A 24,775-nucleotide genomic window follows, 5' to 3' on the forward strand; every position below is an offset into this window, starting at 1 on the left:
GCCTTGAAATAGTTCGCCCATTTGTTTATGAACATGTGTAGAATTGTCTTTTGCCCTGTTCTTTAAATGAGGAGACTGATTCACAGGGACGAACAGTTGACCTTCATATGCACACAGAGCCAGGAAGCTGGAGCTAGAATTGGGGATGTTGGTATTTGGTGCCACTGTCTTGACCTTTGTTTGGGTGGAAGAAATCTATTTTACATAAACTTACAGGCTTTCAGGTCATTTTGAAATTCAGATGAACTCTGAATCCTACACACAGTCTAAGGTCTCTGCTTCACAGGAGTGATGGCCAGAATGCCCTGGCAGCCCCTCACACTTCTTCAGGTGTGAAAGTTGTTCATCTTCGTACCTTCCCCACTTCCTGGAATGTAGAATCGTCCCCCCAGCTGCTGGCTGCGCAATCAGATGCTACCATTTGCAACAACAGATCTGAAACAAACAAGCTACAGAGAATTGAGCAAGAGTTTCTGGGATACGGTGGTTATTACGGTCCGAGCAAAGGACACACTGTGAGCTTTGGCTATTTGAGTAGGACAAGGGTGATGATTAACCTGGTCTCCTGCAGGTTTAAGTAGGATAGGAGCTGTGAGTGGAGTCAGTCCTTCCTCCCTTCAGCTTGGTGCTCCTCATGAGCCATCCCTACACTCAGAAGCTATGTTTTCCCTGAGGGTCGCCTGCCTCGTCCTGAGCGTGGCCAGCAGCACAGTCTGGGTACGTGCTTTCTTTTCTCTCATCGTCCACTGTTTCTTCCAAAAGGAGTTTTGATTTCAGAGTCTACCAGTCCCTTGTTCTTAGCTTTATAAATGCCAGGCCAGGGATACAAACCTCTAGGTAAGCCTGACAAATATACAGGATGGGGGATGGGAGCTGGGGGAAGGGGGAGGGTGTGGGGGTGTGGGGTGTCGGGTGACTTCCAAAGGGAGGCCCTTGTGGAACAAGGGATCTTGACATCTGTCATTCAGGCTGATTCAGATTCATTCTTTCAACACTGCAGTTGAGTTTCTTAGTATAATTTCGTGGTGCTGGGACTTTATCCAGCACAGAATTTCTCATGCTGCTACCCTTAAATGCAGCTCCTCATGCTGTGAGGACCAGCAACCATAAACTTATTTTGTTACTACTTCATAACTTTAATTTTGTTAGTCTTATGAATCATATTGTAAAAAATATTTGGAGATAGAGGTTTGCCAAAGGGGTCATGACCCACACGGGCTGAGACCCACTAGGCATGCCAGTAAAGCTCTCTACAACTAAACTGACAGATTTCCAGCCTCATGACCCCCCCCCCCCATACACACAAATACACACATCTTTGTTCCTCTGGAGACATCATCCTACCAGAACAAAACATTTGATAAGAGCTGCTCTCCAGCTGGCGATTCCAAATGTTTGTCTACAAGATGCAGAGTGTTTTGAGTTTAGTGTGGTTTACCTCTAGTTTTTGTCTTGTTTGTAATGCTTTAGTTTTGTTTGTAATGTTGAGGACTGAACCAGAACTTTCTGTGTGCTGACCAAGCATTCTATACCTGCAGCCCTATGAAACCCCTTTTATGTCTTTTTGAAGATGCAAAAGGAAAAGGGCAAAGTAATTGCCTTTGAAAACGTGTAGCAAATTCCGAAAAAATTAGTCATGATGCAGTGTGCTCTTCGGAAGGATTTGTGTTCTCTTTAGATAACTTCTAAATACTGACACTATTTCTAAGATTAAGCTCCCAAAACAAACAAAAGAGAGAAACCAATGGAGTTTCTGAAACATTCTAATTTATAAAACATATCAACTATGACCAAGGACCTAGGTGACATTAGTTACCCGGGATGTATACTATTTTGTATTTTTGTTGGTGGCTTTTTTTTTCTGGTTCACCATTCAGAGAGTAAAGGATAATACATTTTGGAGGGATTTAAACTAAAATTACCAGCTGAGGCAATATTTCTGGGTAATTCGAGCTTCTTTTGTCTTCCTTACCTCTTATTATTATGTGCACTTTCTGTCTGCTTTATTGCTGTGCTGGTTTATTCTTACAATGATATTTGCCATTATATCTCTCATACAATAGGACTCTACTTATTCTTTTAAATGAATTGTTCTTCACTGCTCTAATTATACTAATTAGGATTATTTGAATTTTCACGGACGAGATTGAGACTGTGTTGACTAATTATAAGATTGAACTACCCCAAACCAACACAGTGACAGGAAAGTCCTTGTAAGTTGTCAGTGCTGAGCGGAGGCAAGGAGAGCCTCGAAGCCATCTGCATCCTTCAGACTGGGAGGTCTTATGGGACAAAATGTTTTCTATTCCATTTGGTTTATAGCTGAGAACTTTTAGCTCTGGGTTCCTAATTATAAGGTGTTCAAAAAATTGCTGGTTGCCGACTACTTTTTCAACTGTTTATTGTTTTCATTTTGGATGAAAATCTTCAACTGCATGATTGTACTACAAAACATTGCCAAGTTTTAACTTCCCACATTTGTGTACTTGGTAAGTGCTTGTCTGGATCATGGACCATCTCCAAAGGTTACCATAGAAACCTAAAGGAGAAAGAAGCATGAGTGCAAGAGGGCATAGATTTTGGCATATAAAGAGAGGACTTTAGGGGGAAAAAAAACTAAAAATTTTCAGCTATCTTCTCATCTATGGTCACAAAAGAAAAGACAAAGGTGAAATTTAACTGATACTGTTGATCCAGATTATTTTCCTTTAAGACTCTACATCTAGCAGATGCATATAGAATCAAATACAGTTTAAAAAAAATCACACTCTTTATCTCCTTTGCTTCTCATAATGACTCCATGAAATAAGTAGAATTTTCATTTGACTGTAAGGACTGGCAGCCCATGGAGGCCAGCAGCATTGGCTTTTAATGTCTCCCTTGGCACTTGTGAACATGACAATGTCCCTTCTGCTGGATAACCTTGTGGCCTCTGCTTCTTTTTGAATGTTTGAAAACCCTTAAAGGCTGCAGATACTGGAGGTGAATTCTTAGCAGCAGGAGGAGGAGCTCGTGGACCACGAGTTATGGAGAAACATCAAAGTCAGTGCAAGGAGACAGACTGGCCCTTCTGCTCTGATGAAGACTGGGTAAGCAAGAGGACATGATGATCAGGGGTCCTTCCTTATGCCACTATATGTATGTGCGTGTGTGTGTGTGTGTGTGTGTGTGTGTGTGTGTGTGTGTGTGTGTGTTTATGTATTAGATGGGTCCTGGACCCACCCCCACCTGAGATCATCTAACAGTAACCTATACCCTCACTTGCCAAATTAGAGAGAGAAAAATGGAAAGAAACAAATTCAAGGACATCGGGTCTCTGGGGGGACAAACAAATGGGACACCTGAGCAGTGGGACTACACAATTCCCAGAGCATCGTGCAAGACCAAGTGGACCTTTGTTTCAGAATTCCCCTATGTCCTGTTAACTGCTTTTGAGTCTGTGATTACTTGGAAGAGCTGGGGAGGAGAAGCAGCCAGAACTATTATAACGTTCCAAACTTACTGTAGCCAAGAGACAGGCCTTTCGTTCAATCTCCCCCTCTTCCCTTTCAGAACCACAAATGCCCTTCAGGCTGCAGGATGAAAGGGTTGATTGATGAAGTCAATCAGGATTTTACAAACAGAATCAACAAGCTCAAAAACTCACTATTTGATTTTCAAAAGAACAACAAGGATTCTAATTCACTGACCAGGAATATCATGGAGTATTTGAGAGGGGACTTCGCTAACGGCAACAGTAAGTGGGACATGTTTAGTGCTTAGACTTTCTAACAAGGATGGCAACAAAAATCCTTGTCAATTACATTGCAAATTCTCAAGATATCAATTACATCTTCGCCCGGGACTCAGCAGGGCCAGGACACACTGTGGTTGCTCTGGGGTAAAGAGCAAGCCCGTTGATGTCCCAGTCCTTGATCCCTTGTTTGCCTTCTTGTGTTCCTCTGAGACTCTGAACAGTTTGTCAGTGGTGCAGCACTAGTTGGCAGGTGAGAGAGACTCTGGTAACATCCAAAAAGCTTAGAAAGAATTTCAAAGTTCCAGGTAGAAAGGAAAACTCCTCGAAAGATATAAGCAATTATACATTCAAGTCCCATAAAGAAAATTACAATTAAATAACTGGGTGTGATTAACCAATTTACCCCCTAACCTCAGTTTTCAAACCCTCAAATAATTTCTGGATTTATTTGGATTCCTTGTCACGTTGGGCGACAAGTGTAGCTAAGACCCATGGATGACTCTTGTGTGGAACAACCTAATTAAACCAGAAACTTGCAGATTATACATCCAGAGAACAACCCATAATAGAAAAAAGAATACGTGGAGAAATACTTATAAGAGATTTCCTTTTTCGTTTACTTACTTATTCTTGGATTTTATGAGCAAAGCAGTCTGTAGCTACCTGAACACCTCGAATTTTCTGTTTAGGCTTTGATAACACTTTCGGGCAAGTGTCAGAAGACCTGAGGCGTAGAATTGAGATCCTGAAGCGCAAAGTCATAGAGAAAGCACAACAGATTCTCGTTCTGCAGAACAATGTCAGGGACCAGCTGATCGACATGAAGCGCCTGGAGGTAAGCCTGAGGCCCCGGCCTCAATTTTATCTTTAACTAAGAAAGAAGGAAAAGGAAAAGACTCTAGCCATCTGCTGAGCATCTACTAAATTCATTATCCACCCAAAATAGAAGTGTCTCCACCCTAGAGAAGAAGACAGAAGTCCAGAAAAGTGAAAGGAAATTCTTGAAGGGTGAATAGATGGTGTATTTGAAAAGAAAACTCTGTCCTGTCTGCCCACCACAAGCTGAGACCTTGGCCACAGCTTCTCCAAGGCTGTTTAGCCAGGGCTAGCAGGATTAGAGCCTTTCTCCTTCACCATTCAAATTCTAAAAAGGATCCAAATAGCTCCCATTGAACAGCCTCCCGGGCCCTCACGAGCTTCCACTGAGCATGACCACAGTAGTGGAAAAACAAAGACAACGGTAGAAGAATGGAGTCCTTTCTGAGAATCGAAGAACTAAAACCCATTCCCAAAATGTAAACCAACTACCAGGAACTCAATTATTTCAATAGATATAATTCCTTTCTCCGTCTTCCTCTCTTTAGGTGGACATTGATATCAAGATCCGCTCTTGCAAAGGGTCCTGCAGCAGGGCTGTAAACCGTGAGATAAATCTAAAGGACTATGAAGGTCAGCAAAAGCAGCTTGAACAGGTCATTGCTAAACCATTGCTTCCTGCAAAGGACAGGGAGTACCTGCCAGCGATAAAAATGTTTCCACTCCCCGACTTGGTTCCCGGAAGTTTTAAGAGCCAGCTTCAAGAGGCTCCTCCGGAGTGGAAGGCATTAACAGACATGCGGCAGATGAGGATGGAGCTGGAGAGGCCCGGAAAGGATGGGGGCTCGCGAGGAGATTCGCGTGGAGATTCGCGTGGAGATTCGCGTGGAGATTCTCGAGGGGACTCTGCAACACGTGGACCAGGCTCAATGGCAGAAACCCCCACAAACCCTGGACATGGTGGATCTGGGTATTGGCGTCCTGAGAGCTCCGGGTCTGGAAGTGATGGAAATCGGGGCCCTGGAACCACGGGGTCTGGTGGCACTGGGGACTGGGGGACTGGAAGCTCTAGACCTAGTTCCGGCTCTGGAAACCTTAGGCCTAGCAACCCTGACTGGGGTGATTTTTCGGAGCTTGGGGGGACAAGAAAAGAGTATCACACAGATAAACGGGTCACTTCTAAAGGAGATAAAGAGCTCCTGATAGGAAAGGAGAAAGTCACCTCTTCTGGCACAAGTACCACCCGTCGTTCGTGCTCTAAAACCATTACCAAGACTGTTACGGGTGCTGATGGTCGCCGGGAAGTGGTCAAAGAAGTAGTCACCTCGGATGATGGGTCTGATTGCGGTGATGCCATCGAAATAGACATGAGCCACAGTTTTAGTGGCAGGCTTGATGAACTTTCCCGGCGACATCCCGACCACGCTGCTTTTTTTGACGGTCACTTTGGTTCCCTCTCCTCTGACTTCAAGGAATTTGGCAGTAAAACCCATGCCGTGGGTTCTGATTCTGACATATTCACGGACATTGAGGACCCCAGCTCCCATGTACCAGAGTTTTCTTCCAGTAGTAAAACCTCAACTGTCAGAAAACAAGTTACCAAGACCTATAAAATGGCAGATGAGGCAGGAAGTGAAGTTCACCAGGAAGGAGAGACCCGGAGCACCAAGAGGGGCCGTGCCAAAGCCCGTGCAATGAGAGGTATCCACACTTAACTTTCGGGAGGTTCCCCTGACCCCCTAGATTAAGTTAACCACTTCTGCAAAGTGCTTGCAAGCATCCTGTATCTCTTTCCTGTCCTCCTCTAGTGTATTGTTGGAATCTCTTTTTTTGGGGGGGGGGGGAGGAGTTCAGTTTCTCATGCTAGACTGTACGTTCCTTGGGGGCAGGGACTTGGCTGTGTGTCTACTTCTGTAATTCCCGAATGCCTAACGGTGCAGTCATTTCTCAATAAATACATTTTAAATAAATGAACACATTCTTCTGGAACTCAGTTCTGAGTCTGTCTAACTGAATTCCTTCAAACCGTGTGCCATTGTCATGCCCAACCCACTAACCTTAAATTCGGTGTCTGTCTCGGTTGACGTTTAGATCAGGTTCGAAAGTTTGCCCTATTAGGACTGATGGACGAAGGCTTAGCTGGAGGCTTTGCCTGTCATTTGACATTAGCCTGTGCAAGTAAGATTTCAAATCCGTTTGGAGAAAGTTTGCTAAAGGATGAATATCCTTTACCTGCTAAAAATGACATCTCAGTGTGGGTTCATCCTTTTCCTGTGGGAGGAGGGAAGGGAGGAAGGGAGGAAGAAAGGAAGGAAGACAGGCAGGCAGGCAGGCAGTATCTACTTTAATCTGGGCGATGCCCATCTTTATAAATTTAAATGAGAGTAACTTCCTCCAACCAGCTTAATTTTTTTTTTAGACTGTGGTGATATCCTCCAAACACATCCGTCAGGTGCCCAAAATGGCATGTTCAGTATCAAGCTACCTGGATCCAGTGAGATTTTGTCCGTTTATTGCGATCAAGAGACCAGTTTGGGAGGATGGCTTTTGATCCAGCAAAGAAAGGATGGATCACTGAATTTTAACCGGACCTGGCAAGACTACAAGAGAGGTTTCGGCAGCCTGAATCACAAAGGGGAAGGAGAGTTCTGGCTAGGCAATGAGTACCTCCACTTACTCACTCTGAGGGGCTCTGTCCTCAGGGTCGAATTAGAGGACTGGGCTGGAAAAGAGGCTTATGCCGAGTACCACTTCCGGGTAGGCTCGGAGGCAGAGGGCTATGCATTGCAGGTCTCCTCCTACCGGGGCACCGCGGGAGATGCGCTGATCGAGGGCTCCGTGGAGGAGGGGACAGAATACACTTCACACAGCAACATGCAGTTCAGTACCTTCGACAGAGATGCAGACCAATGGGAAGAGAACTGCGCGGAGGTCTACGGGGGAGGCTGGTGGTACAACAGCTGTCAGGCCGCCAATCTCAATGGCATTTACTACCCCGGGGGCACCTACGACCCCAGGAACAACAGTCCCTATGAGATAGAGAACGGGGTGGTCTGGATTCCCTTCAGAGGAGCAGACTATTCCCTCAGGGCCGTTCGGATGAAAATCAGACCGCTGGTGGGACAGTAGCCGAAGGCGTAGAAAGCAGAGGCTCTGTTTTCTTTGCTTGGTTAGCCTAGAAGAAAGACAAAAAACAGAAGATGACAGTGTCACGGATCTTGTGAACTGTTAAGAATTCCCAGGTGCTATTCCATTGTTCTTTGTACTGTATGTAGCTAAATGTAACAGAGATGCACTATTATTTTGAAAAAATAAAGTTTTATATCTTTTCTCCCCCATCCTTTAAAAAAACCCCTATGAGTTTTAAAGCATTTGCAAGGAGATGCCAAGGGACATGCATTCCGTCAGAAAGAAGGAGTTAGATTTGAGCTCTTCCGGAGGGTGGCCACTGATGTGTTTAGAAAAAGATAAAGAGGGGGAGCGTATATTGCTTCTCAGCCTTTTGGTTGGCTAAGATCAAGTGTAAAGAGGGGAACGTATGTTCTATGGAGGTGTGGTGAGGTATGGGGGGCGCCTCTTCCAGCCCATGCTGAGGATCCCGACAAGGATGGTATAGTAAGATAGTAAGGAATAGAGTTTATTCAGGGTATGGGGAGGGGAGTTAGGAGAGAGAGAGAGAGAGAGAGAGAGAGAGAGAGAGAGAGAGAGAGAGAGAGAGAGAGAGAGAAGAGGAGGTTGGCCATGAGCACGTGAAGAAAGAGGGGGGAAGGGAATGGGGAAAGGAAGTGTGGACAGGAAGGCAGGAGCAAGAGAGGAGCGAGAGAGCAAGAGGGAGAGGAGGGGGCTAACAGCCCCTTTTATAGTGTCAGGCATACCTGGCTGTTGTCAGGTATCTGTGGGGCAGAGCTTAGACAGATTGCTAACAACTACTTCTTTTCTCGGACCCCCCAAGTCATAAGCCCATTGTAAGTACAAATGCTCCTGCATTTGCCTGCCCCAACTCTCTCCACTATATATGCCTTGAGATAGAGTCTCACAGAAGGAGTGAGTTTGCCAGTCTCTCTAGACTGGCTGGTCAGGGAACTCCACAGATCCTCTGACTGTTGGCATATCACCAGAATATGGTCACTTTCCCTGGCCTGGTGTGTGGTTGTTGGGAAACTGGAAGCAGGTACACCGGTTTCCACGTGGCACATCACAAGCTCTTTAGACTGAGCCGCAGTCCCTTTGTTTCCCCACTGCAGTTACTGGTAACACAAGCAGACTAAGAGCATTTAAACCGCTGTCCTCTCCTCTCTGCAGCAGCAGTGGCTGCCTGGCCCTCCATAAGCCTTCCAGTTGCTCTCGGTATTAAATGCTACTCCACCGCTCTCTCATGGCTTCTAAACTGGAGGAATTTGTTAGAAGAAAAATCGCCAACCTTCCCTCAACCACTACCTTAAAACCCTCCCCCTACTTGAATGTTTATGGATTTATTTAAAAAAAATAAAAAGCCAGTTCAGTTCAGTTTATTGTATTTATGACCATCAACATTTTTTATGATAACTTCAAATTCCACTCTTGGCTTGCTAATTGGAAGAAAATATTTTAACCTTTACCAAGAATAAGTATTGAATTTGAGGACTGAACTAGGGAAGGGGTGGGAAATCACTGTTGAGTCCCTTCTAAAAACTCACCTACTGCTCTTTAGCTCTCCAGGATTACAGCTCATCACTTCTTAGGGGAAGAAACCCCATTAATCTTCCCTTGAGGAACTGATAGGGAACAGACCCGGGAAGTAGCGAGATAACACTGACCACAGTCTGTGCCCCTTGCCTGGTTCTAATCTGATTGAGAACTACTGAGCGTAGCTAGTCCCAGAGCTACCCATTCCCATCTGGGAATGAAAGAAAAACTGATGAATTTCAACATTATTCAAGCCAGCATAGTGCTGAAACCTGTGTTCTAGAGGTGGTCTAACACAGCTAGCCTATGCTATGGGGGTAACATCAAATCGCCAGCCCATACTATGGGGGTAATAGATCACAATTAACCTATGCTGTGGTAACATAGGAAACCTAAGCTATGCTATGGGGGTTAATAGAGCAGAGTTAACCAAGCTATGCAGGTAACCTAGAAGGGCTAACCTGTGCTGCTATAGAGGTAGCCTAGCTCAGCAAACCTTTGCCATGAGGATAAACTGGTAGAGAATTCAAAAAGCATGAACAGGCCCTTCAAAGATGATGCCCCCACCCCGTCCTGAGCACACACAAAAAAAGGAGACTTTGAATGTTATGCATACAGGGCACACAGGAGAAATCTGTCCAAAGAACGTGCCACTGGCCAGCCATTATAGGCTGACAGCCATGACGCATCTACATTGTACCAAGCCTGACTAGTAAGTCCCACATCATAAGCATTTCCATGATCTGAGAGCAAGGGTAGAACACTTTTTTTTTAATTGAACAACTTTATTTAAAAAAAAAAAACAAAGATAAATGTACAGATTTTAAGCATTTTTGCATAAAAGTATATGAATACATTTTTGTCAGTACTTGTTTTTTTTTTTAAAGGTTTGATAGTGTGCATTAAGATCTTACTAGTTACAATGAGCATAAAGTACATGTAAAACAGGATGTGACCTGGAATTAGTCAAAGTTTTCTTGGTGTGTAAAGATTAAGCATAATGGTTTTTCTTTTTCTTTTTCTTTTTCCCTTGAACTTCATATAGTCTGTGAGTTGTTTCTGGGGTGTTCTGAGCTTTCTGGGGTTAGTGTCCAATTATCAGAGACTGCATATTATGTCTGTTCTTTTGTGACTGGGTTATCTCACTCAGGATGATATTCTCTAGATGCATTCATTTTCTTAAGAATTTCATAAAGTCATTGTTTCTGATAGCTGAGGAGTAGTCCATTGTGTAAATGTACCACAATTTTTGTATCCATTCATCTACTGAAGGACAGGTAAAACACTTTAAATTCTCTGTGAGCTGGGAGTGAGCGGACACCTGCCATTTTAACACTCAGGAGAATCCGTGCATGTTCTAGGCCAGCCTGGTCTACACACCAAGTCCCATGTCAATAGATGAAGAAGAGATTTTAATGAATGAAAGATTCAAGAAACAAAAGTGTTTCAGAGTCTTGCTCACTTAATACAGAGAAGACACACAGCTTTCTGCCTACCGAGAACAGAGAATGCGTGTTTAAGTCTAAAAGTCTAAGTATTTGTCTCCAAGATGGCCTCAGACATGAAGCCCAGTAAGACATACGTGAGGAATAGAACGCACAGTCACCTCTGATGTATATGTAGTTTTCACCCCCAGAGAACAGAACACACCATCACTTCTGATATGTTTGTGTGCACACTGGTATTAAACACCCACATGTATTAGAGCTATTAAAGCCCTCTCCCCATCTTTAAGAAATACAAGCTCAGAAAAGCCCAGTGTTGGAAGAACTTAATGCTCTAAGCACCTGAAGCAGCCGTGCCTGGGGGATATTGGCAGGCCTTTTACAAGGATCACAGCATTTGGCGGTGGCTGAGGAGATCACTAAAGGTAGCGTATATTGCTTGACCCTCCATCCCAATCATGTTGACGATATTCCAACTATAAGCCACCTGTATTTTAAATCCTGCACTAAATCGGTTCTGAAGCGCACAGTGCAACAGTAAAATGACTGTCTGAAGCCGATTTTTTTACTATGAAATCAAAGTTAACTCAATTTTAATGTTCCTTAATCATGCCCATGAGATGGCTCAGCAGGTAAAGGTGCTCGCTGCTGAGCCTAATGGTCTGAGTCCAATCAGGGTACGGAAATCACTCGGGTTGTCTCTGACTTCCGTACGTGCACACAGATGTACACCAAATACACACAATGGCTTTTAAAACGAACATTCTACAGATTGTCTTAGAAACCCACGTGACTGTGACAGCTTGCCACAGAAACAAGCTGGTGGCCTGAGTTTGATCCCAGGGACCCATGTTTGTAATCTACTTCTAGTGTGAGATCAAGACACTCCTTCAAATCCTCCTGGCCTAGCTACCCAGGTGGCTATAGCAAAAACGAGAGAGACTGCAGATCTCTCAGGGCAGGTGGAAAGAGTTTTCTCAGACTTCCCACACAGGCTATGGTGTGCTCATGCCTTTATCGCCCCCCCCACACACACACTCACACACATACACACACAGTACAAAAAGTCTAAAACCCGGAAAAAATTATTCCTTAAGTACTCCTTAGAGAAAAAAAATAAACTGTCATAAATTTTATATATATATACATAGATAAACATATATATATAATATTTGGTGTATTGAGAAAATAAGTCCAGATTAAAAAGCAGAAAACTCACAAAAGTTAAATGTCATTAACATTACAAAGCTCTAACATAAGACTTTTCAGTTGTTGGTACCCAAAGTGGAGGATGAAATCTAAGGCTGTTCTGCTGTAGATGGTGTCTTTAGTTCCTTGACGTCTCCATCTCTTGCTCCCAGATGCATGAGCAATCCCAGTGTGTCAGATCAACTGAAAACCAAGAAGGATGTTACAGAGCAGCAGATAGCATCCTTTTCACAGTGTGGTCAGTGAAGAATACAGACAGGAAAATAGTCTCCTAGCCATGGGGTGCTGCTGGGCAGCTAAGAGGCTGCTCGGCTTGGCTCCGTGTGTCAGAGGGAAGGCAGGGAGACACATTCTGCATTGTGTCAACATGGAAGATGGAATGGTCTGACACATACTGTGAGATCTCAGTGCACATTTATAGCATGAAACATTTCAATGCACCATTTCCATGAAGGAAAGTCTCAGCCCTTTGTGGCTGAAGTTCACATTAACTGAACTTTATTTGCTTGGATATGCACTGTCAACTTGAAAATATATCTACTTTTTTCTTCTTATCCTCAAAGCAGGAAGTCGTCAGATAACCAGCCAGCCACCCTTCCCCCAATGTATGCACACACAAAACAATAGAAAACACTTAGGTGCTAGAAGCATGCAACTTCTCTGCTCTTGACTGTAGTTGTGATCTGACTGTTTAAAATTTCCTCTGTTTAGATGAACTATAACCAGAAACTGTAGGAACCCTCTAAGTTGCTTTTCATCAGCACAGCAAACAAGAAAAAACTAGGGCACTTAGAAACTGCTTGGGATTATTGATGTTTAGTTTGGTACCCATGGTAATAACACAAGCTTAAAGTCCAACGACTTTACACAAAAACAATTTCTGAGATATATTTGATTTAATTTATTTATTCATCTGCTACCTTACTGATGACTTGGGGGGGCATTCTGTTTGTTTGTGAGACAGAATTTTAGCGTGGCTCTGAATGTCCTTAAACTCATTACGTAGACCAGCTTGGCCTGGAATTTACAGGTTCACCTTCATCTGCCTCCGGAGTTGCTGGGACTAAAAGTGTGGGCTACCACACCCAGCCTGGTGGCTTATTTTTAACTGGATGTTTTATAAATCTCACATATAAATATCTGAAATTAATTGAAGGCAAGGGCAGAGAGAGTCTTAACTATCACAGAGGGGACTGTAGGAGAAGGAGTTTGCACCTGGCGAGTCCATTTCTTACAGGAAAGCTCAGCATTGTTTTTCACTCCCATGTGGCAAAGTGGAGTAAGTATAAAAGAGCTGCCAGGTTTCCAGTGATAACAACTGAGCGGAGGTCTCGCCCCTCAGCTCATTGCTGAATGGGGGTGACTTCGATTGCAACAGAGTAGTCTGGAAAACATTTGCAAAGCTCACCTTTGTCCCCGACCGCAAGGTCGCACACCTACACAGATGGTTGCAAAATTGTGTTAGGTGTCTCCTTTGGGGAGCTTCAGCAAACATAGCCAACAGTCGCTGGGTCCGGGTGAAGGACACAGGGGGTACTCATTAAACTCTTTCTGAAATTGGTTTTATGTCTGGCCTTTCAAAATAAAAATGTTAAGACAAGAAAGAAGTACTATACACACAGCAAAACAGCAACTGGGTAACAGCGACATTCCACCCTCGGATCACACTTGTCTGAGAAGAGAGGAGAAGTGTGTGCTTGTTTTAGATCTATAGATAACTGGTGGCTTCTCTTCAAAGGAACTAAAATTCAGAATGAGAGAAGCACATGAGCCTGACAGATAAAGGGCTTTACACTTAGAGACCCTGTAAACCTGAGCTTCCCCCTTAGGATGGCTGTGAGCTCCACCGTGCTTCTAGGTCACCATCCACCTCAAAACTGCACTAGGTCAGCAGGACGAAATAAAGGGATAAAAAAAAGAAAAAGGAATAAAGGAGTCTTTAATAAATACAAACACCAGTGATTCCGAGATCTAGCTACGGAGCAGAAACTCTTGAGGGTGTTTTTGGAAAAGCAGATCTTTCTAATAAATTCAGGTCAGCACTCAGAAATTGCTGTTTTTAAAAAAGCGTGTAGATTAAGGTGGGTGCATGGTGGCACGGGCCTTTAATCTCAGCACTGCTTGCTGGATAGATTTGCACATGACAGCTTACCCAGGAACCACCTACTCCTGCTGACTGAGCACTAAGAACTGACCATCAGATCCGGTGTCTGCTTTACTGAGGTCACTGTGGCTTCGCTTTAGACTCTAGGGATTCGTTCTGCTCCCTGTGTTTGCTTACAGGATAGAGCAAAGGTCTGAGGCTTGTGCTTTTCTACCTGCCTTAGTTCACAGAACTTCTGGACTTTCAGAATTCCACCTCCAAGTATTCTGCATTTTGAATGTCCATGAGTGTGTATGTTTGTGTGTGTGTGTGTGTGTGTGTGTGTGTGTGTGTGTGTGTGTGCCTTTATTAGAAAAACAACCTATATAAAGCATATATCAGAAAACAACATATAAAATAGGAGATATCCAAGGCCTTGGCAATTCTTGGGGTTTAGTCATTCAATGTTTAGAAATTACAAGCTTTTCTTTTTAAAAAATGGATATTTTATTTATTTACATTTCAAATGTTATCCTCTTTCCTGGTTTCCACACTGAAAACTCCATCCCCTCTCCTTAACTCTGCTTCTGTGAGGATGCTCCCGTCCACTAGCACCCTCACCACCCTAGCATTCCTCTACACTGGGGAATCAAACCTTCACAGGACCAAGGACCTCCTCTCCCACTGACATCAGATAAGGCCCCTTCAGCTCCTTCAGTCCTTCCCCTAACTCCTCCATTGGGGTCCATGTGATCAGTCCAATGGTTAACTTTGAGCATCCACATCTGTACTGGTCAGGATCTGCCAGAGCCTCTCAGGAGACAGCTGTATTAGGCTCCTGTCAGCAAGCACTTCTTGGTATCAGCAATAATGACTGGGTTTGGTGACTGTATGTGGGATGGATCCTCAGGTGAGGCAGTCTCTGGATGACCTTTCCTTCAATCTCTGCTCTACTCTTTGTCTCTGTATTTCTTTTAGACAGGAGCAATTCTGGGTTAAAAACTTGGAGATAGGTGGTTGGCCCCATCCCTCAACCAGGGGAACATGCCTAACCTCTGGATATGGTCTCAACAGGTTCTCCCTCCCCTTTGTGGGGTATTTCAGCTAATGTCATCCCCCTGGGGTCCTGGGATGCTCTTGCTTTCCTGGGACCTTCTGGTTGCTACTCCCAGTTCTCTGTTTACAAGCTTTTCATGCTGGAATAAACGTTGAAAAATAAATCTTCTTAGGGAAACAAAACTGACTGGCTTAGTATCCATTGCCAAAATGTAAGCAATTTCCAAAAGCTCTTAGACAGTTTTCTGAGTGAACAGTTGGCAGGGGTGGGAGGCTGTGGGGTGTTCAAAAGCGTTTTGTCAGATTGTGTAGACACACTGCTTGGCCTGGCCATTAAGGTAGACACAGGAATGCAGATGGCTCCAAGACCTTAACCTCACCTGTTCGGGCATGTTTTCTCTTTCAGAAGTGGGATTGTCAGACCACCAAATCAGTTCTGGTTTTCATTTTTAAAGGAAGCTATGTTTTGTCCAGTGGTCTCTTTATTTTATATTTTCACTAACAGCAAGATGAAAGCAAGTGTGGGATGAGGTAGGGGAGAAGAGGGAATTTTGATGTGTGTGACATTATAATACTGAGTGGATATTAGTGATACCCTGTAGACGGGAGTGCAGGACTCGTGCACTTAAAAGTGACCACGTGTCAAGTGTTGGTACCTTAAAACAATAAAATAAACAAATGAATGAAGGGACACTAGGAAAGTTTAGGAGGTGATGTGTGTGATGATGACCCATGTGGGGGAAGGGCATGTGTGTGCATGCCTGTGAACACACATGCAGTGTAGAGATTTGGGTTTAGTGTGACTAATACAAACATATGTAGACAGCTCTTTTCTTTTGTGATCTCTCTCTCTCTCTCTCTCTCTCTCTCTCTCTCTCTCTCTCTCTGTGTGTGTGTGTGTGTGTGTGTGTGTGTGTGTGTTGTAGCACTGGGAATCAAACTTAATACTTTGTTTTGCATATAAATTATAATTCAGTGCATCTATTAAAAAATAAGATTAGGGGACTAATCTGTACTGGAATAATGGAAGAAAGTCCAGGGCCAAAAATGTAGGTGTGTCATGGAAGGAGCAGGAGACAGTAATGGGAGCCATTCAGGATCGTTCTGGGCTCCAACTATGGGATTTGGGGGAAGGGCGTTCAGTGGTGATCATGAAGATGGAACTTTAAGCAGGCAGGTAAGCAGGAGCGCCGAGCTGGGGCTCACCGAGGAAGTAAATGCTGCAATGGCCGTCTGGGTGTCCTGGCAGAGGAACAAGGGTAGACGGCCCGCTTCCACATCAGCTCCCGTGGAAGCTAAAAGAGCTCTAAAAGAGCACTCTGAGGGCGATGGGCGAGCTCGGCCTCCTAGTTGTCCATTTCCCCAGGAAGCACATGACAACGACTTCATCTAATTGTTTGTTTGGACTCTGGCCTTGCCGTCTTCTTGCAAGGTGGAGCAGTTGCTTCCCCATGAGACAGCAAGACATTTGACGATTCAAATGTTCAACGCCAGCTCACTGGACATTTGAAATTGTGGTTTGAGATTCCTGCCCCACAAATTCAAATCCTAAGAGTGTGGATCACAAAACGAGAAAACATCTTTTTTTTTTTTTTATGTCATAGACTGGTTTATGTGAGACATCTTACATAGATAAGTAAGATTTTGAAACCAGACTTAGAAACATCCACTTTCGTTTGTGTGACACTTTTGTATAACAGGGATGGAGGAGTTGGTGGCGTTTGGTCTGAAATGTTTCACAATCCGATGGTATTAACTGACCGTTTATTAGCATTCTTTTTATTAGTTCTCTGTAGGAAAGGTAAATGAAGACTATAAATGGGGTCTAGAGAGATGCTCAGAAATGAAACCCGACTTTAGTTCCCCTTCAACTGAAACAGGAGGCACACCGCCATTGGGACCCAGCTCTGGGAAGATCTGATCCCTCTGGCGTCTGTACTTGTGTGCATGTACCCACACACGTTCGCATAATTAAAAATAATAAAATCAAACGTTTCTAGAATGAAAAGAACACAAAGGAAATCCACGTGCTCTTTTCAACGTCTTTATCCTATATTGTTCCAAAACAAGGACACACTCAACCACTGTTTTGAGCTTTAGTGGATATAATTAGTATCAAAGAAAATTTCAATAGCATAATGTAAAAAATGTCAGATACAGAAGAATGAAAGTCTAGGCTCGGGGGAGGGGCTACTGCTGTGGGAAGAAGGGTCTGATCTTCATAGATATCCTACGCATTGAGTACCACGACCCCTTCCAATTCATCCACACCACACCGTCATCTGTGCCATGCTTGGCCATGTCCCAGCTGTAGACGCCACCCCAGTAGTATCTGCCGTTCGGGTTGGCTGCGTGGCATCGGTTGTACCACCAGCCACCCCCGTCTTCCTTCGAGCACTGCTTCTTTGGGTCTGCCGTTACCCTGTAAAGAGACGAGTCTGAGTTACGATCCATACAAGTACCACTGCATTTCTGTTCTTCCGGGCAGACCCACACGAAAGAACTGCACTCAGTTGTGTGCAGAACCCTTTCCCTTGGGTCCTGTGTTTAAAGCCCAAATGCAGCAACGTTCTTCTCTGCCCCATAGCTAGCCACGGAGGGAGGGAATTCTTTTATTCTGCAACAGCTTCTCTGGTGCTGTAGTATGAGGGATGGTGAGATACGAAATGATGCTCAGTAGATGCGTTAGTGAATGAAGACACAGATGTTTGTGTAGAGACACAAAACTCCGAGCTGTGTTCTAGCTACAGGCCTATCTTCAGGTAGCTAGCTGCCTGCCTTAGGGTGAATTCGTATCTCTAAATTTCACCTGAAAGATGACACTAACGATGTCTGCCTTATCGCTGGGTTGATTTCCACCGCCACGTAAGGACTTCGGGACAGGGGGCTTCCTGATACCCTTTAAGTGTCTGAGTCTGGGCAGTTGTTTAGAATGTTGGGTAAACCCACAGCGCTAGGCAATGGCATTCCTGGGGACTTTCAAGATAGGAGCTAAGACCTCGGTGCTTACCAGCCGTCGTTGTCCCTGTCGTATGTGCTGAAGAACATGCCGTTGTGGATGGTCATGGTTCTGTTCTCCCCTATCAGCTGAGAGGCCCCATCCATGAGGGCGTTGCCGGCAGTTCCTTTGTATTTGTTCACCGAGACCTGGTACTTGCTGGCCTCATTCTGCACCGTGAAGCCTCCATAATGTGCCTTCACCTTGTCACCCTTCCAGTCTTCCATTTCGATGAGAAGTTCTGTGGGTCCCATCCTGGTGAGCTGGCTAATCTTATCGTTCCCGAGCCAATATTCGCCTAGAGAGAATGGATACAAAGCATCAGCAAGGGTGAAGCCAGGCACCGCCTCCCTCCAGACAGTTAGGCCCCCCATCTAAATGCCTTTGCATTCATTTAGGGTGTGTGTGTGTGTGTGTGTGTGTGTGTGTGTGTGTGTGTAGTTAAATTTCTATTAGCATCCTGAAAATCTAAACCAGCTCCCCGTCTTTGATTTTATTGATAAAGAAGAAAAAAAATTAATCCTCACTGCAATAGGAGGATTTGATTTTTCACTTGCAGTCCTTACCTGGCAAGCCACAGTACTTCTTTGCGTCTTCGTTGGTTGCAATGTTTCCAAAACCTTTTTTGTATGGGTCCCACTTCCTGCCAAAGTCGACGCTGCCATCCTGGCGGTTCTGTATGACCGTCCATCCTTTAGTTGAGAGAAATAGAATTAGCCTACGGAAACCAGTGCTCTGAAAGGAGCGTCTGAACCTGCCCCCGATTTCTTTTACTTTCTGCCTCCCTATGGCACTCAAGTAAATGTAATAACGAAATAAACATGGGGGGTGAGCTCTTAAAATATGTGGGAATATCAAGCACTGCACGGCGCTTTAATGTATTCAGCAAGGTTCCTTCACATCAAGTATTGGAGCTCAGCCTAGTTTCCCGGCATCCAGGGAGGCTTATGGAATGGCAGGTCGGCCACTGGGCGCTGCTTACCTCCGTTTTCTGTTGTCATGTCACAGTATACTCTGTACGGCTTGCTGGAGGTGTCAGGCTGAATGAGATACATCTCGGATGTCTCACCTCCCTTCCTAATGATCTCTTCACACTCTGCAAAGAATTCAGTGACGCGCAGTGTTCAGGGACAGTAACAAAGTTGCAGCTATTCGTGCTTAATCATAACTGATTGTTCCACTGGGTACAGAGGACCATTTTATCACAAGCATTTGAGCACAATGTTCTAGGAGCTGGGCCTTCTTTTTACTGAAAATTAAACTAAGGTTTGAGGGATTCTATCAAAAGAGCTCCTTTGAGCTCCTGTTCCTACAAATAGAGCACAAAGGATAAGAAAATGTCTCCATCTTTCCATGGCCCTGCCAGTTCACACGAGCACATGCATTAGAGACCCCTGGAACGCCCACCCTCATGCATATTCTAATCTGCTCAGCAGAACCGGGAGAAGTCACCAATCGGCAGAATACGACATGCCCAGGATATCGTCATGATATGCCAGAATGTCATAACACTCTGTTGGGGGAAAAGCTACTCTGCTCACTTCAGTCCTTGTGGTTCGAGAAAGTTAGATCTTCCGGAACTCTGTGAAAATACATTTACTAACTGGTTACCTTTCCCAGACACCACCGGAATGTTGCAGCTGACGGTGCATGGGGTCCGGCAGTACTCCATCTGAGCCGAGATGTCAGACTCCAGCTTTTGTATTTTGCTTCGCAGGTCCTCCAGGATTGAGCGGAGCACGCGGAGATTAAGGGGGATGTTATCATTCACGGTCTCATCAATATATAATCTCTGGTCTTCCAGAATGGAGGAGTACTCACTTATGACATTTTCATTATCTGGAAAGTCAAAATGACACAGGAGTGGTCAGTACTTATGCCTATAAAGTATATCTAACTTCATACATATGATTTTAGTTTTCTGAGAATAAACTAGTATACGTTGGGGTGCCATTAAGCAATTGTGGCTGGTGAACCTTAGAGGCATTATATTTTTGGTTTGTTTGTTTGTTTCATGGCATGTATAAATCGGTGTTGCAGCTCAACTACTACTCCAGTGATTTACCCTAGGTACAAGCTAAAGGTTGTATATGGTAAAAAACACAAGTCATGGGGAGCAGTATCGAAGGTTCCCTCTCAGCACTGCACTGCAGAACAGAGGCAGTTGGCACTCGCACACCTCATGAGGACTGCAAAGCCTTGGGATTTGCAAGAACTTTTTTGATTCCTAAATGTTTACACTTGGGTGAGCTGCTCACTGAAAAGCCTGTGCCATGCTGACACACCAACTGATTCCAAGCCACCAGGCTTATAGCCCTCCATGTTGGCATGCTTGATGTCACTGCCTGCAGATTAATGTCACACTGGCCTTTTCTCACATTCGATATCCTCAGGGATTGTACTTACAAATACTAAGTTTTTATCCCATGCATAATATGATCTTCCTAGCCCTAAGACAAACGTCTAATAGACTGAACATAAGAACCCACAGTGACATTTCTCAAAGAAAGTCATTGTCGTGAAAGTGGTCCCAAGGCTAATACTTGAGGGGTGCTTGTCTGGCAAACTGCACAGGAATGTGCCTGAAGGAGGGCCCAGGATAAGCAAGGAGAGACAGAAACCAGAGCAAGTGCTGGTCAGCCTTGGATGGTTTAACTGCACACATACTACTTATATGCAGTTAAAAGTTTCAGTTTTATAAATGAGTTAGGTAGACTCCCCCAAGCTCTGAGGATGGGTACCTTTAACTTGTGCCTGTTTCTTTTTCCACATGTCTTTTAGCAGAGTCAGGTACTGAAAGGTGGTGGAGGAGGTCTCAGAAACGGACTGTATGTTGTTATTTAACTCAGTAATACTGTTCTTGATCGGCCTTTCCTGGCTTACTAACGTATTCTGCAATTCACATCCTGTAGGACACAACACTCCCTATAAACAAAGAAAATGGCAGGCATTAGAGCTGTGGATTCATTTTTTAAAAAACATACATTAGAGAGATATCTGTGCTCTCATAAGTCAATTAGAAAACTTGCGCTTTCAATTCCTTCATGGAAGGTCAAAACGTTACAATTATCAGTGAATGCTTATAAAAAAAATAGAAATGGTCTTTTCCAGGGGAGGGAGAGGGGAATGGAATCAGGCTATGAGAATTTTACCTACCCCAATGAAGAAACTAGGCAAATTACAAAGGTAGAGGAGATGCCCAAATACCCTAGTTCTTTATTTTGGGTTGAGACCCAAAAGCCCGGTAAAGGAAGGGCAAGAACATAAAAGGGATTCTACGGAGTTCATATATTGAATTTTATTCTTTATATATGCAAACCAGCAAGATAAAAACATTGGTCCATGAAATATTAATTTTTCTGCACTGGAGACCTACCCTACAAAATTCACGAAAGCCCCTACCATGTCTAAGTCAGCGTGCAGGCAGCCTCCTGCATCAGGGGGTCTTCGTTCCACTTTCTTCTGGCTGGCAGCAACTTTGGGTGGCCGGGGTCGATAACCCCCTCCACTGATAGGAGGAGGGGCCGGTCTTAGGCTAGGAGCCTCTTCCTTTCTCCTGTCGACAGGCCGATGACCACGGGCCTGCAAGTCATCCTGCAGGGACCGGGCAGGACCGAAAGGCAAAGTTAGAGAAGCTGTGAGAGGCAACTATTCCACACTCTTGCTTTGTAGCTGAGGTAGCACAGGCTTGGCAGTTTGCTACAGGGCTCTCCACTGGCTCGATCAGGTTACTGGTGACCATTCGAGCAGACGAAGGACTGAAGACACACAAAGCTACTGCGTAAAGCTTTTATAAGGAAGGGGTGGGCACAGGGCTAAGACAAATCCAGTTTAGATTGTGAAATTTAAGCTTCGGAACACAATAGAACTGTCAGGAATCTAGACTATCGGAAAGAATGAATATTCTCACGAAACCTGGATAACTAAATTCCTTCAGTTGGTAATCATTTCCCCAAGTTTTAACTTTTATAAATCAATGATCAGGCTGAATCTCATCTGATCATATTTGAGAGAAGTTGGTCTATTTATAGAGACACTATTAGTAGTAAGACAATACTTGACCTTAACTGTTAGAGAGAATTAAGATGATGTGGAGTAAGGTACCACTTGGGTTACAGTCTTGTCATGCGCTTTGCCAAGTTACTTCACTCATGATTCAGTTTTCTCATTCAGAAAATAAGAACAACTACGGCTTGGATGTGCCTTATGAGACTATTGTAAAAAAATTTTTTTTTAAACTTGCAATTCCTTCAAAACTGAACTTGGCTCAAGTTCTTTTTACGATTTTCATTGTGGCCATAGTTCAAAGATACCTCCCCACGGTTTCAATTCCCAACAAACTTATTTGTTAAGAAATAAGTTTAATGTCAAACTCCCTTCCTACTTTCTCAGACATAATGCGATTCCTACACTTGGAGTAATTTTCAGAGTTTACAGACTGCCTTCGAGATCATTTGCTCATGTAGAACTCCTTAAAAGATGGCCAAGTGCAAGAGGCACGATCTGATATGCGGGCTCATGGATTAAGTATGTTAGCCACTGTTTCACTGTTTTCCTCTGAGGGTTGCATTTGCAGATGAGGAAACAACAAAACCAGAGACAGTAGCCGAGCTCTCTTGCAGGTGTGTGCATCTAAGTCACTTCGCAAGCTTCGTTTTACTGTCATTTGTTCATTAAGAGATTAAATTATTTTACATGGGGGGTGAGGTTGTGGGGGATGAGGAGATTGAAACCCCATTAGTCTGGCTGCAGTCCCTTGCTTAATTACTAATTAATTTGTCCCCTCCCCTTTGTGTGTGTGTGTGTGTGTGTGTGTGTGTGTGTGTGTGTGTGTGTGTGTGTAGGTATAAGCATGCATAATATAATTTTAATGGGTGAACATTCATGAGGAGATACATATTTTATATTAAAGCCATGGTCTTCATCAGAACTTGTCTGCTCTAACACAAACTTAATGAAATATGATTTTTGTTCACTGCAAATACAATTATGAAAAAGAAATCTACTGGCTTGTTTGTTTTAGAATGTTGTACAGAGGTGAGGTTGTCTGGCTTCACTAAAGAAAATAAACGGCAAGTACTGAAAGAACCAATGGGGACAAGCAGGAAAAAGCTCTTACAGAAATGATTAAAGCCAGGAAACTCACGTGGGAGCTTAATCTAAAAAACTAATTAGCAAGAATCTGAAAGCACTTTTGAAGTAATTTGTGAAAATGTAACCAAAAACAACCTTTACATTTTTCTTACCAAACCCGGATACTTATTTGTATTTATTTCTTGTATTTATTTATGTATGATCAAATAATCTGAATGCTTACATGCTGACCATGCCTAAACGGTTCATAGTGAATCAGCTCATTGTAATACTGATGCATATTCCGATTTCTACCATACATAACACACTACAGTTTCATCCAGAAACATCCGGTAATAGAAGTTAAACTATTTTCTTAAATGTACTTCCAATTTTTATGACATCCAAATAATCCTGATGCTAAATTGGTAAAACTAACACTTGGACTGAGCATGGTGGCTCAGGTCTGTAACGTGAGCACCAAAGAGGCTGAGACAAGCCAGCCCATGCCTTTAATCCCAGCACTAGGGAGGTAGAGGCAGACAGATCACTGTGTGAGGGGCCACCCTGGTCTTAAATAGACAATTTCAGGACACCCAGAGCTACACAGTGAGACCCTGTTTTAAACAAACAAACAAGTTGAGGCAGGAGGATTGGCCCGAATTTGAGGCCAATTGGAGCTACAAAGTGAAACCCTGTCTCATATAACCTGAAGAAAACCAAGTTTACAAGTGAGAAGGTTATGCTATATATCAATAACAACAAACACTGCCTCTGTTATATTTTTAATCTGAAAACACCCAGATTTTTATTTTCTGATTTAATATTATAGTTATTACACATATTCAATAATCTCAGGGGATCTATCTATCTATCTATCTATCTATCTATCTATCTATCGATCGATCTATATATATATAAAATCTTACTTAGAAAGGAACAAACAATCTATCACAGTTTTTTTTTTTGTTTTTCAAAACACTGATCTATTACCATCATAAAACCTATAGACTAAACAACTTACAATTTTATATAATATGTAATATAACGTATAATAATGTCCTGCAAGAACTAAGGAAAAGTTGATAGTATTAGACTAACAAGACAGAAAAAACACATCTCACATTAGCTACGCTATCTTCACCCTGTAGACATGAAGGTGAAACAACCAGAAAATAACATACGTCTTTCATATAGCCAGGTCTATGGAACTGGATATATAATATAACAACATACAATGTTACATTAATATTAGTAGCACTATGATATCTATAAAAAAAGTCACCGCATCATCGTAGTCAAAGGCAGCTTGAGTTGGAACTGAGAAAACACACAACAGCAGCAGCCATAGATGCCTCATGGTTTCAGGTTTTCTGAAATTCCAAGCAGTTGCCCTTTGCCTGCAGACTTAGCTGGGAGACTGTCGATCCTATATATCAGGTCCTCTCCCGGCAGACTTCAGGAATGGTTACCTCCAGGTTGGTTAATATTTGACATCTTCGTTCCCTTGTTTGGCTGAACTGCTTTGTCATTTGAGCAACATCTTCCCAGCAAGCCTTATTTACCTATCAGACAGCTCTTCACTGTTAGCCTGATGTGGACATGGGGTTCTTTGAATCATTGAGTCAGAGCAAATGATGGGAAACTGGGACGTTCTGAAAAGAGCCCCATAGCAGAGGTCTCCTGCTCTTGTG

At 43.6% G+C, this 24,775-nt stretch overlaps 2 protein-coding genes across 2 annotated transcripts; one reads left to right on the forward strand and one right to left on the reverse strand.

Moving 5' to 3' along the window:
* Positions 1-660: 660 nt before the first annotated feature.
* On the forward strand, positions 661-7,681 carry FGA (fibrinogen alpha chain; the record flags this gene model as incomplete). The annotated part of the gene is made up of 6 exons (XM_080915301.1): positions 661-717; positions 2,967-3,089; positions 3,553-3,736; positions 4,426-4,571; positions 5,101-6,253; positions 6,972-7,681. The coding sequence occupies 6 exons, from the start codon at positions 661-663 to the stop codon at positions 7,679-7,681; spliced, it is 2,373 nt and encodes a 790-aa protein (XP_080771427.1).
* Positions 7,682-17,200: 9,519 nt separating this feature from the next.
* Positions 17,201-24,441, reverse strand: FGB (fibrinogen beta chain; the record flags this gene model as incomplete). Its single annotated transcript, XM_080916403.1, has 8 exons — positions 17,201-17,432; positions 18,021-18,306; positions 18,575-18,700; positions 18,991-19,104; positions 19,620-19,847; positions 20,750-20,933; positions 21,411-21,602; positions 24,367-24,441. The coding sequence occupies 8 exons, from the start codon at positions 24,439-24,441 to the stop codon at positions 17,201-17,203; spliced, it is 1,437 nt and encodes a 478-aa protein (XP_080772529.1).
* Between the last annotated feature and the right edge of the window lie 334 nt (positions 24,442-24,775).

The sequence above is a fragment of the Micromys minutus genome, assembly GCF_963924665.1.
Source record: "Micromys minutus genome assembly, chromosome: 4".
Taxonomy (NCBI): Eukaryota; Metazoa; Chordata; class Mammalia; order Rodentia; family Muridae; genus Micromys; species Micromys minutus.